The following is a 14919-nucleotide window of genomic DNA, read 5'->3' on the forward strand; positions in this document are numbered from 1 at the left end:
ACAATGGACCTATTTTAAATGCTTAAAGCTTTGTTATTTTAATATTCCCTCTGTAACAAATATGGTTTTGGTTATCATTAAGGATTATTTAAATTCTAAATTTAGATCTTAAAAACCTAGAACATGACAATAAGGTTTTAAACGGTTTTCTCACCACCACTAAGTCAATCTAAATTACTAAAAATCTCCATATCCTCCATAGAACAGTAGTATGAATGCAGATACTATTTAAGACTGAGATGAAATTAAAATACTTTGCTCAAAGTTCAGTTGAGATAAAAAATGCTTGACTAATAAACAACAATTTTAAAATCAAAACAAGTAAAAATACACATTAGATAGAAAATATGTAATTAAAATGCGCAAAATATATAAACTGGCAGCAGCTCACCGTCTAAAGCTTCTTTTAATTCATCTTTGGTCCAGGCAACTTCTGTCATCAGTAGTCGGAGGTAATACATGGCATGCTGGTGTGGTTGTTCAGCTCGGAAGTTATTAAGCGATCGCATGTACTAACAAGGTTAAAATAAAATAATGGTTAAGAAATGAAGATTTGCGATGAACGTTGCCTGATTTTTTGGTGTTCTATATTCAAATTATATGGTCAGATACAATAAATAAATGCCCTTCAAGATGGACAGGGCTCCCTCTTAACTGAGATCTCATATCATAGTTTGAAGCTGGATGGCAAATCATTATTCATCCATGATTAAAAGGTTACCCTGAGTAGCATTCGTCAACCAATACTGGGGCCAATAAAACACATCAGGAATTTGCCTGTAATTGATGAGCAGCTGGCAGGTGGAGGAGAAGAAGCATGGGATCCTGTGGTCTGTTCCTAATCTCTGAACCAGCACTAAGGAATGGGAAATAGTATATATGTGCTGGCTAGAGGAAGAGAACTACAGAAAGACAGAGTCATAGCTGAAAAAGCCCTCACTAAATTTAATTGACTTAAATCTTATGGATGACTACTCTGAAGCCACATTATTTTCAAATGGAGCTTACTCTCAGGCAAGTGTGCAAATGACGACAGTCCAAGTGTGTCCAATCATTGCCCCCAGCAGTCTTATACCTTTCTGCAGGCATATGTACATTCCCTACACATTGTTCATAACTTGTTTGAACTTTTAGGCTCCTGTATACCCCCTCCTGCCTTCAAGGAATGAAATATTGCATGTATGGGGTCTTCCCCTGCTAGATATCTGATTTATAAGGATCAAAGTCAAGTTCAAGATGGCTTACCGCCTCCTTGATAATTTCAAATCTTTTTTCATCAATCTCAAAAGTAGCCATTTTCTCAACAATCTTCTTGAGCAGGATATGCTGCTTGTCATTGTAACCTTTTACGGAAAGCTATAGGAAAAGGATATATAAGCTGTTATGTGTTTGAAATATTCTGTTTTCTAGAATTCTAGATTGTCCATCAAAGCAGCAAACAGCAACTTCTTAACACTGGGAAGCATTCTCCCTTATTTCACCGGAAATACTAAGGTTTGCATGGAAGTCTATGTGTGATATTATTACTGCTTTACTTTTTCCAAGGGCTTAACATCTTCTATTACAATTACAAAGCAAAATTATAGTGGAAAACAAATATTGTTCCATGCTGCAAAGCAATGCTTCAAACGTCAGGTAATAGAAAACGGAATGAAATGTTGTTGCTCTTTCCCAGGATTAAAATCAGAAAAGCAATATGCTAATTGGAATGAAAAGAGTAGTTTATCATTCTTCTTCCAAATGAAGAATAAAAGTATCCTAGGAACCCAAATCTAGAAAAGAATATAGGAAAGAAAAACTTCTGTTCCACAGTTAATAAAGCAGAAGAGTCCATTATATACTGATTTTTAAGAAGTAGGGAGTTACAAATGTTTAAGACATCAAGATGACAGGTTCATAAAATCATTGCATAACTCGGTTGACCACCATACACACAAGGCTGTATCGAATGCAGTGCCAACTGGGTGCTGCTTGTGCAATGTGACTTCAGTTTCCTCTCCCTTTCCTGCCCTCCCCCCAAACATGCTGCACAGGCTTCTCCACCCTTCTGGAGCTTACTCTGAAGGTGTATAGGGAGCTAGAGGGACAGGAGAAGAAGAAAAAAGAGGATTTGCAGGTACTGATAACTAGCAGCATCTGCAAAGCTCCTTGCGCATATAAAGGATAAAACCTTTGTTTTAGCAACACATTGCTGCCTGCAAGATGCACCTACTCACCTGTCATTTGTGATGTCTGGTGACTGGTATGTGGGAGGCTCTGCCAACCTTGCAAACTAAGCCATTGAGGCAGATCCTAATAAGGATCTGGCCTATGAAGTCAAAAGGGCTCCCCAACCCCTGTGCTACATGGTGAAAGAAATTAGAATGGACTTGACTCATATTGACTAGATCCCAGGTTGCAGTCTGAAAACATAACACCTTGGCAACCTTGCTGATGCTAAATAGGTCTGATCAGATGAGAGGCTGCTGAACAACACTTTGTAAACCACACCGAGTTCCATGATGGAAAAAATGGCAAGCTACAAATGTAAATAAGCAAAAATACTATAAAACTGTGCTGTTTTCCCCCAGCCAATTTTAGCACCGAAACCAGTACATTAAAAAGCATGCTTTTTAGCAGCCCCATGTTTCGTCAGATAAAGAAAATATATGACCTACACAGAGATTACTGGAGTCTTAAAGGTAAGTGCAAAGTTTTGGGAAAGTTTAGGAAGGAAATAGTCATGTACTAGAGATCACTTTTTAATGTACTCATTTGTTATATAAGGACCCTGTTTCACAAGTCATCTTGATTCTGAAATGCAGTCTTCTCATACCAATAATGCAGTTAGTAATATTTTGTAAATTGCATGTCTGATGAAGGTGGTTCTGGCACACAAAAGCTCATGCTGCAATAAATGTATTAGTCTTCAAGATGCCCTGCAGTACTTTGGTGGTGGCTGGGTTTTTTATTTTTTAAGTATATATTAGGATCTAAATGACTGAAAGCCAGCAGAACTCCATGTTTAACTAAAAACATAGCAACTCTTTCAAGGTTACTAGACTATACAAATGAGTAAGAAATGCAGATCAGTAATGCATCAGCACACTTCTCAGTCATAAAAAAACCATTCCAATCATGGCCACACCATTCAATAAATGGTTATAAAACTGCACAAGTCTCACACCCTTATGATAGGGATGCAAATGAGGTCAAAACCAGTAGCCATTTTTTCAAGCAGCACTCAACTCTCACGCCATCTAATTTTTGCTTGTCCCCCCCCCATCTTACTTACAAGTATTGCATTCATTCCTGATGCAATGGCATAGACCAAACCTGAGAGGCGTGCTGCATATGTATACTCTTTTAAATCATCCTTCAATAACCTGATTAACAGGTATGTCATGTTGCAATGGAGAGGATCAGCATAAAGGTAGCGACTAACAAAAAAGAAAAACAAAACAAAAGGATGCTTTGATACTTCAAGGAGTGATACGGTAATGGATGAAGAAACATGACTGAAGAGTATGTATATGCAGCCTCATAACTAATATTCTCGGGAATGAAACACTGGGAATTTGATTTCTCATTCAGAACTCTAGTGGAATGGAGCAGTATCTCAACTCCAATTCGGACTGTAAATTTGAGTTTTAAGTCAAAAAAAAAATCTTGCAAATATTCTGGTGAATGACGTAAAATGAAGTGCAAAAATTGCTGAATGCGAATGGAAATGTTGAAGACTCCAGAAATTTCAAATTATGAGAAAGTATAGCTAGAAATCAAGGTTGAAAAAGAAACTGAAAAAAACAGGTTCTCAATTGGAAAAGCCATTGAAAAATTGCTTCCAGCAAATCAATTTTTTTCCTTCTGATTAGTGGAAGTAAATTTAAGGCTTTTAAGATTCTCCTTGATTTGGTACTTACATACATCCCATAGATGGTATTTTGGAGATCATAGTTCAAGCCAGCTAGCTCTGCTGCATATGCATACTCGTTGAGGGAGTCTTTGAGTAGCTCAAGGTACAAATAGGCCATGTTACAATGCAAGGGATCCACGTAAGCAAATGGGCTGGAAGAAAATGTTGAAAGTAAAATATCTGCTGCAATTACTTCCCAGTTCTCCTAGATCCTCCATACTGGATCTCAAGGACACAGTAAAAAAGAAAATCCTGCTTCCTGTTATGAGAATATTAAGACAGTATGTGAACACAAACACACAGCTAAAGGGGGAAAGATTGATTAAACAATTCCATACTGAGACACACACACACACACACACACACACACACACACATATTATATCTATGTTAAATCTACTGCGTAAGATTACACAAAACCGTTTTTAGCTCACATTATTCTGAATTTGCTACAAAGACAAATGCTTACAAACAAGTACTAAACATATGTAAAACACTTAAAATATACAATGAGTTAAAAATCGCCACAGTGGATAAATCTAAAAGCTTGCCAAGTAGGACAGTCTCACACTTAACTTGCTTGTCATCAGGATTAAACCTCACTGAACACAGCTGCTGGTTTCACAAAATCAGGAAATAGCGCAGTTATAGGTTTGCTACCAAACCACTGGCATTTTCTATATTAGGCACAAAAATATCAAAGTTTTGTATTTAGCTATAGCACATAACACTACCCTGATATATTTTTGCAATATCCCAAGGAGGAAGAGTACGCTGCACAGACTTCCAAAGGTAAAGACAACTCAAAGACTCAAGTCATGTTTCAACAATACTGCTTCGCACCAACATATTAAGAGTGACAAACCAGATTAAGAGCAGAAGTAATTTGTGTACAGTATGGTCTAATATCTATTATGGATATATACATATAGCAGTTAAAAATATGAAATCATCAACATCGCCCAAGTAAATTGTTCACAAAGCAACATTTCTTACTGAAGAATGCTATCATAAGTAAAATAAAAAGTACAACAATATTCAGCATGTTAAAGCAAAATAATAATTATGGGGCAGAATAATGATTCAAAGAACAAAACATTTAATTAAAACCATGCATCTCTTTTTGAAGAAAAATCAGAATGTTCTTTTAATAATGTGAAACAAGTGACCCTTTGCACGATGATTTCTGCCATGCAAACCAACACTATTTATTCAGAAGTTAAGTTTCACTGGGCTCAATCAGACTTCCTCCTAGAAATGTATGCGGCCTCAATATATGTTAAAACTCACTGGACAATGTTGCATTTTCATATACATCTTATCTCAAGGCCATTATTGTAGACACCCATCACAAGCAGAAACAACATAATCAGAAAAGGCTGAGACCTCATTTTTAAAACCTTTTCAATACAAAACTCATCAGAAGATAAAGAAGTTTGGGGGGGATGACTGCATTTTACTTAATATAGGAATTATCATTTCAAGATACATAACCACCCAAGTTTCTATCTATAAACTCCCCTACCAAACTAAGCAGTACTGCAGTTCACATGCTTCCTCAAAAATCAAAATGGGACCATGAAATTAGCTAACAATTATATTAAGTGTAAGAACCTAACTTACTTGGTTTTATCTTAAATTTCATTTTCAGTGCTGTAAAATGTTAAGTATGCTTCAACTTTAACAGGAAATTTGACTTCAGAACCAAGCAATTTCACCAAAGTAAGTTTTTAACTGGTCTATACAAATATCCCCAGCTCATAATGCTCAGCCTTCCTTATGAATTGAGCAGCATTACACTGAGAAATTATCAGGCTTATGAGCATATTTAGCTCATAAGAAGCTCTGGAACATATATTTTCTGTTTGAACGTTCAGCTGCTTTGGGAAAGCTACACACCACATTCCAGACACGACAGAAAACGGAGGTTTTGTAGAAAGGCACCCTGGTTGTTGCTAACATTACAAGTAAGTTTATACTATAGGGATGGTGAGTTGAGGCTCACACATTAGAAAGGTGTGCTTGGGCCCTCTTGAGATCCCAGTGACATTGAATCAAGAGTGCAACAGAGTTTCCAAATTGGGGTATGTGAGAGCTATTATCTGATGGGGGGAATATTATCAGCAATATTAGCAAATCCCAATTTCAAATTGAGTAATTCATAATCACTAGATACAAAGGGAGACCTCTGCGGGTGATCAGTTGTACTGCACTGGAAATGATTTAATGATTCAAGCACAGCCAATGCAGAGATGCAACAGTATTATCTGGCCCAGAGGTCTGGTGGGAAGGAGGCAAGACCTGAAGCGTAGTTTATGCAGAACCACAATGGTGATTATGGGTTCACAGGAATGCTAAATATATTTATTTTATTACTTGTTGCATATTAACTGTTCTCAAAGCTCCCAAGATGAGACAGACCAAAACAAAGAGGAATTATTTTGTGTGCTAAAGAATGTTTTTAAAATCAAAAGCATTAAAGTGCAGTTCTAAAATTGTTCTGGACATTTGAAGGGAGAGGAGAATGAAGCCCTGTTCATTTATTTCTCTCCATATGACTGTACTGGCCTCATTGATATTCCCCAACACGCGGAGACAGCAGGGGATAAAACAATGGTGGAAGGCTAGAGCAGGGTGTCCCAAACTTGGGTCTCCAGCTGTTTTTGGACTACAATTCCCACTTTTGCTTTTTTAGGATGCAGCTTGAAGTGATGCAAAGGCTCAAGAAGTGATTCTTCCACAGAATATGGTAGGACACAAAATGCATGTGTACAGTAAGGGAATTATGGCTCTACAATACTAATTCCTGCTATCATACCAGTTTCTGATAAATACAACAGTCCTACATTCTACTTCTTGGACAAATCGTACTTTTAAAAAAACCTTCCTCCAAAATCAGATGCTCCTAGCACACACAAAAATAACTTTAGGGGTAAAATAAGGATAGTAGAATGGTACCAAAGTTGTATAAAAGTGGACTTGTCCAGATCAAACAAGGCACTCATCGGGATCATAAAGCTGAGGAATGAATTAAACAAACAAACAAACACCCATGGCTTGGATATAGCCATACATGTGTGGAAGCATGTTTCTGTGCATATATTCTCTGTGCTGTGAAGCTCTATCACCAGAGGTATGTTTGGTGTAGGAGTGTGGTGAAGGAGGAGAGTCATTAACAGCTCTTGGATTATGTTTAAAACACTCTTGTGGCACTTTAACAGTAACAAATTAAGATGCTAAAAGACTTTGTTGCTTGTGCTGCAACAGATTAACATGGTTGCTCCTCTGGAACGTGGACAATACTTTTCAGCTAGCACAAAACCTGTGCACACTGTTGCACATCCATAATGCTGGATTGCAGCAATAAGTGGGAACCGACAAGCTCAGTTATTCCACTGTAGCAGCCCCAAGCATGTCTAGAATGATAAAATGTTTTCTTGAATGACTCTGCTTAGAATGATAAATTTTAAAGAAAAGAATGTGTGCATACCTGAAAAATTCAAAGTTGAGACAAGCTTTGGGTAGGAAAAATTTGTCATCTTGCTTGAACCATAGCTTGCACATAGCAGTGTCCTGAGTTTAAGAAAACATACATTTTCTATTATTATTATTAAATTACAAACTGTATTTTTATCATTTTTATCTATTTATATTCTTTAAACATACAGAGCCAGGCCATCTGAGTTTGGGTGAAGTCCCACAGGGTTTAACAGAGCCCAAATTTCTCAACCCCACCCCAATTAAGCACACAGTGATGCAGACCTATTCCCTACGATGTTCCCTTGTGCTGTCTAAACACATGCTTATATGCTAACATTTCTGAGATGGAAGGAGGACCTCTAAGCCCTGTGGGACTTTTGCCGGTATGAACACTAAATCCATACGCCGTTTGATTGCACCACTGCCAGGTATGTCTGGAAAGAAGAGACAGCTATGGCAGGGTCTGGGCTTACCTGATATTGGGATGACCCATTAGGAGTTCATCTTCTAACTCCGCAATTTGAACTCACTTCCACCACTATGTGAAGGTTTATATACTTTGAATATGGGGCAAAAAGCCAACTGGATAGGAGCTAGTCACCTCTTAAAATAAAGATCCAATTTTCATTCATTTTTACAATCTATTCTTACAATACTGTTCATATTATAAGCAGCCTACTCAATGACCTTAATCTTTCAAAAGCAATTCAGGAAAGAATGGTACATATTCCCGAAATTCCACCCACAACTATTAAATACATATGCTTACCTTGATAAGAGTAGGGTACTGTGGTGCATCCTTCTCTAAAGGTACAATTTCAAAGTTAGTAGGGATAAATTCATTCTTCATTGGCAGCTTGAATTTCCCATTGAGGTCAGCATTTTGCCATTTCTACATTCAATGTGCAAACAAGAGGATAGTTTTGTTATTATCCAGTGGGTGGGTTAAAACAAATTGTGCTGCAATTCTGCTGCTCTATGAAGGATTATCGACCTCTGATGAATCATGCTTCTTCAAAATTCATGACACAATTAATTATTACTAATGTTTCAAATTATTTAATCTGTATGATTCCTTGCAGTTCACATAATACCATTTAAGTTTGCTTTTAACTATGTTCCATAAGCACTTAGAACATAGCGCTGACTGAGGGCTAGAGTGCATGCTCTAACCACTGTGTAGAACTACTAAGAAATGCTTTCTGCAATATGTATCACCATGTGAGCAGCTGGTTTTCACTCTTAGCAATATGTGAAAATATTACACAAATCCTCCAAACACAGCTGCGTGTGTGATCATAGCTGTATGTTCAGCTAGGTGCTCTGCACACAGTTTCTCTCTCGCTAAAGCTTATTAATCAGGAATTTTTTTTGGGGGGGGGGAGAAGGTGTTTTAAGGGTCCAACATGTACAGTATTGGCTGCACCACAAAGAGATGTTCAAGGATTTGGTTCACATTTTGAAGTGAAATCTATTTCCCCCCATAACACCAGTTGAAATTAACTGACACCAATGTGACACACTTATACAAGCAACAGTATTAGTTGCTTTTGTAAACAACACAAAATAAACTTTATTGTAAGCAGTGGCAGAGCAAGCCGATCGGGCGCCTGGAGCAGCACACGTGCCCTGTGCCCAGGAACGAGGCCAGCCGCCCGTGGGGGCGGGCGAGCCACCCACAGGGGTGGGGCGACCCAGGGCAGGACGCTCCGCGGGGCCTCCGAGGAGTCTGCCTGCTTTCTCCCACTCAGCCGCCCTACAGCTGAGGGGAAGGTGGCGGGCGGACCATTTGGGGCAGTGCGGAGCCTGCGGGCACTCAAGCCACCGCATCACTCCCAGGAGAGACGCCTGCCTTGGGTGTGCTGCAGGCCCCGCAGTGAGTGCCGCCCAGCATTTTGTCACCCCCTTCAATGGCGACACCCTGGGTGGACCGCCCCCCCGCCCCCCTTCCTCCACCCTGATTGTAAGAAGTGTGAAAATACTGGTTACGTATTCAGTTTACCACCAACTTTCTCACCACACCTTAATGACTTCATCAGAAATTGCCTCTTGCTTGTACTGGGTTCCATACCATTTTTCTGTTCTATCAGTTTTTCCTTCAAAAGACTTAGAAACTATTGCAACCCTAAAAAATAAAACCAAAACATAGTACGTAAGCAAGCATATTACCTTCCCCTCCCCCCAAAATACTATTCAAATAATTCTGCTTGGTCACTAAGTTCAAAGATTCTGTTATTAATACTGTAAATTCTATATGTCCTATTCTATTTTTCCATGTAATCGTCCTGTCAGTAAAACAAAAAGCAACATTTATCCATATCAAAATGGCTATGTTAAACGACCCCTTGTCATAAAAGAGATTATATATATATATATATATATATATACACACACACACACACACACACACACACACACACACACAGAGAGAGAGAGAGAGAGAGAGAGAGAGATATTATACACTGAACTTGCGTATAAGAGGATGTATTTTACAGGATTTAATATATTAAGCTCAGTTTGCTTTTTGCAGCTATGCAAAATTTCACTAAAATAAAAGATTTCTAGCTCTCATGACAAGTATTTTTAAAAAGACGTTAACAGAATATTTGAAAAAATTCCCAGCAATTAAGAGCATATATAACACACCCAAGGTGCTCCTAAATTCATTTTCTACCATTTCTAAACAGAAATTTGAAGCAAAGGAAAAGACCATGCAAATGTCATCAATGGGTAAAACTACAACATACTTTTGTGATCATGCTCTCTGCAACATTTTAACAACTGTTTCCAATTAGTTTTAACAGTTTTCCAGGCTTCAAATGGTCTAGAATTTTAAAGAAATGCTTTTGGGGGGGGGTAAGTAAGGAGAAATAATGCAGAATAGCAAGAGTAATTATCATCTCTCTGGCCAATTATATGTGAGAGAAAACATTTACTATCAATCCTGTTCTAGCACCTAAGAGCCAACTTGAGACTATAGGACAGTTGGATATATGGAACACTTGATCAGTCTGAACATTTAGTACAAACATAACCTTAAAAACAAAGGATAGGGCTGAATCAGAGACAGAAATAACTAGCAATTTTTCATTTTAACCTTGTCCTTGGCTGCCAAATAATATCTCAAGATGGAAGATTCTGTGCTGTAAATGAAGCACCCCACTCAGCCTCCTTTCACACTATGTATGACTACAAGGCACAATACAATAGTATGAGGGAAGCTTTATTTCCCTTTGAAATTAGTTACTATGGTAACAATTCTGTCACTGGCAATGAGAGAACACTGCTTATCTCAGTGTTTCTAGCATACACTGGCAGAGAACCATGGCTTCAGCAAAAAAATAAGTCAATTACGTACACCAAGTATGAAAGTCTATCGTATTGAAAACAGCAGGAAGAGGTTACCTGCCACTAATAAAAACCACTCTGTTGCCAGTGGACAACTGTGTTTCCACTCCACTGCAACAATCTTGTTTTACAAATCATATGACAAATACAGAGCAAGTCAATACATTACTATGAATTAAGCAGCAGTCAGGGGTGTCTGCTGACATGGACCCTGTATGTGGGCCAAGTGCAAATTTGGGGTGAGCATACAATCACAGGTAAAAACCACGATGAACCACTGTGATTCTCAAGAAGAGCTGCACAAAGAAGAGTGTGTTTTCCTTAAGTAGAAGCATTGGGCTCAGTCCAGTTAATCCTACAAGCACAAGTTCCCTCTCAGTCCCTATTCTGCAGCAACTATCATCTTTACAGTTTCCCAAATAATCAATTTGTGTCATCTATGCCCCTCAACCTGCCACAACTAGAATCAGATACCTAATTCGAATCTCATTTTCAGATTCTGATTTCAAGGGCAAGCACTGACCAGTTTGCCAATGTGGCAAACTATAGTTACAATAAATATAAAACAGAAAGAAAAGCATCACGCTAGAGGGGAAGAGCATGCCTGCTGTTCCTTTCATTTCTTCACCTATGGGTTGGAGGATTGTTTCAATTGAGCCCTAGTGTGAAAGCATCCAGAAGAGTCAGTGACATGGGTGTGAAGTTTCAATGAAGTCTATCAACATCGTATGTTAATTCAAAAGAACTACACATTAGTTACGTAAATATGACAAAGGGTTCTATCAGTTCTTAAAATTATTATGCAGTGTTCTTCCCTCCTTCCATGCTATGCTAAATATTTTTCTTTGTATAGATTAGGAAAACTTAAATATTTAATTCAAGGAGTTTTGCACGTGTAAAGCTCTTTTGGATTTAAAAGTATGATCTACAATCCATTAGCAGTTTTAACCTGCAAAATATTTCCATCTCAATCTGTACAAAATATTGGATGTGGCAATATAGCTTACCGGACATTTTCAGGTCTTAATTTATCCAATACCATTTCTATTAAATCAGGCCTAAATTCTTCAAGTAAATATTCTGCAGCAAGAACTTCTTCTATAGGATAGTACTACAATAAAAATGTGATATTTTTAGTTTAAACCGAAGACATTATGCATAATACTAAAGTGATAAAATATAGTTACTAAGATAGTTGGCTATCACTCTAAGTAACACTTAGAGTAGACTCACTGAAATCAATAGATCTTCTCAGAGTTATGACTAATGTTAGATGTCACCCATAGTACAGAAAGAATCACTGTCATTTAGGTACACAGCTAATAAAAAAAAAGCTACCTGTACTAAATTGTTGATATTATAAGGGATAAAAAGAAGCAAATGCTGACCCCTGGAGGATGTTTTCAAAGTGAATGGAAGCAACATAAACATGTTCATGTAGCAGTATCTAAAAAAAACCCTACTTTCAGAAATTCTAACAGAAAGCTATCTTCTCCCCCCCCCCCAGCAAAAAGCAAATAATTCAGTACTTATGAATTCATTCTGGAAATAAAAAAGAGTGTAGAAGCAAAGATGTCTCCAAGGTTGTTTTGCAAACTGGAACCTTTGGTGAGTCTGCCTTCAATCTAAGTCACCAAGGCTCTTTAGATGTGAAGACACTAAAACCTAACAGGTCTACAGATAAATAAGACAATACCATATGTTTAGGACCAGGCCCTAAGAATGCCTGGAACAGGAAAGGTCATTTAACCAGTAAGCATGCTTGTGCATTGTAAAAGTCATACTGATTAATCAATATACAGATAATCAGTTCAGTTATGCTTGGAAGGAAACAGTGCAAATTATTCAGCTATATCCAGCACCAGTCAGGGTCCCAGTCCACACTTGGTAACTAGTCTTTCCATGGAGTTATTAAGTGAGGAGACAATTAGCTGTCACTACCACTTTATAGTGTAATTGTGTACCATATCAACATCTTTTGGCCTGCAATACTCATCTTGGACAAAGTAATTTATCACTATACATGCATAATTTTTTTGTGCTTTACCCCAACCTAATGACATTGATGCCCAACTTTTGACACATTTCAGAAATGTTGAGAAATATTTCAGCATTAAATTCAGTCCAATTTCGCAACTTACGTGAAGAATCCCTGCAACTTTTGATGTATAACCCCGGGGTCTTTCCTTATCTTTAAACCTGAAGGCTACAGCATTTAAATCCTAAAACAAGAAATAAAATTAAGCTATTCTGCAATGCCACTCTTCATATTGTAAACGATGGGTAAGAATGGTATTTTTAAACGATAATGGGAAATGAAGCTTGGACATAAATTTTATTTGTTTTTTGAAGTTAGCAATCAATTGAATAAATGCACTGTGGTTTAATGAATGCAGGCAAACATAAGAGAATAAGTGAAAACCGTTTTAAGTTGTTACAAAGCATTTAGGGCAAAGTAAACAATGTATGTAATAAACTGCATTCAAAAGCATTAGAAACTAATTGATTGCATTCAAGAACATTAGGAACTTAACTAAGCAGATTTAAAGAAAATGGAAGTTATAATGATTTTAATCTTCTATAAGATGAATTTATGTTTATAAAGTTATGGATTATTAAATATAGCATCATTTTAGGTAGGTCATGTGTTTGTTCATAAGTTCATAAATTAATTTTAACAACAAGAAAATTTAACAGATGCAATCTATTTCTAATTAAGGTATCTAAAATAAGAGAAGATCCGGTGTGAATCTCTAAAACTACTTGAAAGAAAACCTCAAATATGTTGCAATTATCATACCTTACATTCTTGGAAAACCCACTCTTGAGGTCCTTCTGTACGTAGTTTTTGTATATACTGAAACATGTGCAAGATAATATCCTCCACGTGTACTTTCAAGAAAAAGATAAAATATTGCATTCATAAGCAATTTCTCAGGGAAACACAAAGTGAACATTTTTAGTTTTCTTAGGGCCAAGACTAGACATGACACAAGAGATCTGCAATTAGAATCTCCTGTGTGCATGTACAAGGCTTTTAAAAAACGAATCAGCAGCCCCATGCATGCACTTTGAAGACAGGGATGTTTGAAACCCTTTTCTCCGATGCCCTTCCCTGATCTATTTGCTCCAGTGGGTGAGCCATTTAGGGCTGCTATTCTATCCCCACGTAACTAAGAGTAAGCCCCATTGAATTCAGCAGGACTTACTGCTGAGCAGATATGGTTGGGACTGCATTGCCAACCATCAATCTTCCAGTTCAGCCCTTATACTTAAAACTAGCAGCTCAGTCTGACAGAGGCTAAACTAATACAAAGTTGTACAAACCGAATGTATGCAGTATTCACACATCTATTTGACTAATGTAAAAGTATATAGAGTATCAAGCAAACAACATGCATATGATACCTTTAGATATACAAATAATTTCCAGAGAGATAAACTTGCTGATCAGTTATGATCTTAACAGAGGCCCAATTTGCACGTAACACAAAACCAAACCATGGCTCATTGTGAGCAACCAAAGATAGAAGAGTGTGGCCACTTTGCTCCTCCTCTGATCCTGCTGCTGCTATGCTGCTGTGACCTTAGCATTATGTCCAAACATAATGGCTGAGCTTTATGTCTGAATCCAGGTTCATGTTTTATTTTCCCTGCACAAACTACGAGTGGCAAAACCATAGAACAAACCTTGCCCCCAGCTCATGGATTGTTTTGAGCAAAATAAAGCATAAGCCCAGGATCAGATGTAATGCTAAGGCAAACCATGTAGTAGGAGTAGCACTAGAGGTAAAGAAAACAGCCACTATCTTATCTCTGAGAACCCACATTTGCTTCCTTGTGGTAAGCCATAATTTGGCTTAGTTTTATATACAATTAGGAATCCTCCAACTAGCTTCCTGATAATTTCAACAGAATTAGATGGGCTAAGAACTTTCCTCATATTTGGGCGAACACTAGCAGTATTCAGATGCAGGAAAACAATTTTCAAATCTGTAGAATTAAGAATGAGCACATAGATCATTTGTTCAACCCTCTAAAAAAACCCACCTACAATCTTAAAATTACAAATGTTTGGCAGTGAGGTTGTTCTTATCTCTACATTTTTGCATGTGATGGGGAAGTTAGTTTGAAGCCAATTCATTTGTCCCTGACCTAGCTATTATAGTATGGATTTCCATCAGATTATTTCTCAC

At 37.6% G+C, this 14919-nt stretch overlaps 1 protein-coding gene across 7 annotated transcripts in view; it reads right to left on the minus strand.

The window, feature by feature from the left end:
- Positions 1–14919, minus strand: part of IDE (insulin degrading enzyme) — a 49798-nt gene that overhangs the window by 12536 nt on the left and 22343 nt on the right. For 6 of the 7 annotated variants that reach the window (XM_081911624.1, XM_081911625.1, XM_081911620.1 and 3 more), the window contains exons 9-17: positions 13524–13615; positions 12865–12945; positions 11731–11834; positions 9398–9500; positions 8145–8267; positions 7386–7468; positions 3903–4047; positions 1246–1356; positions 392–512 (exon numbers count right to left, since the gene is read on the minus strand). In XM_081911624.1, coding sequence (XP_081767750.1) covers positions 392–512; positions 1246–1356; positions 3903–4047; positions 7386–7468; positions 8145–8267; positions 9398–9500; positions 11731–11834; positions 12865–12945; positions 13524–13615 — 963 coding nt within the window. Of the gene's footprint in view, positions 1–391; positions 513–1245; positions 1357–3274; positions 3420–3902; positions 4048–7385; positions 7469–8144; positions 8268–9397; positions 9501–11730; positions 11835–12864; positions 12946–13523; positions 13616–14919 lie in introns of all 7 variants that reach the window. The other variant, XM_081911621.1, reaches the window with a different exon arrangement.

The sequence above is a fragment of the Podarcis melisellensis genome (genome assembly GCF_964234715.1).
Source record: "Podarcis melisellensis genome assembly, chromosome: 5".
Taxonomy (NCBI): Eukaryota; Metazoa; Chordata; class Lepidosauria; order Squamata; family Lacertidae; genus Podarcis; species Podarcis melisellensis.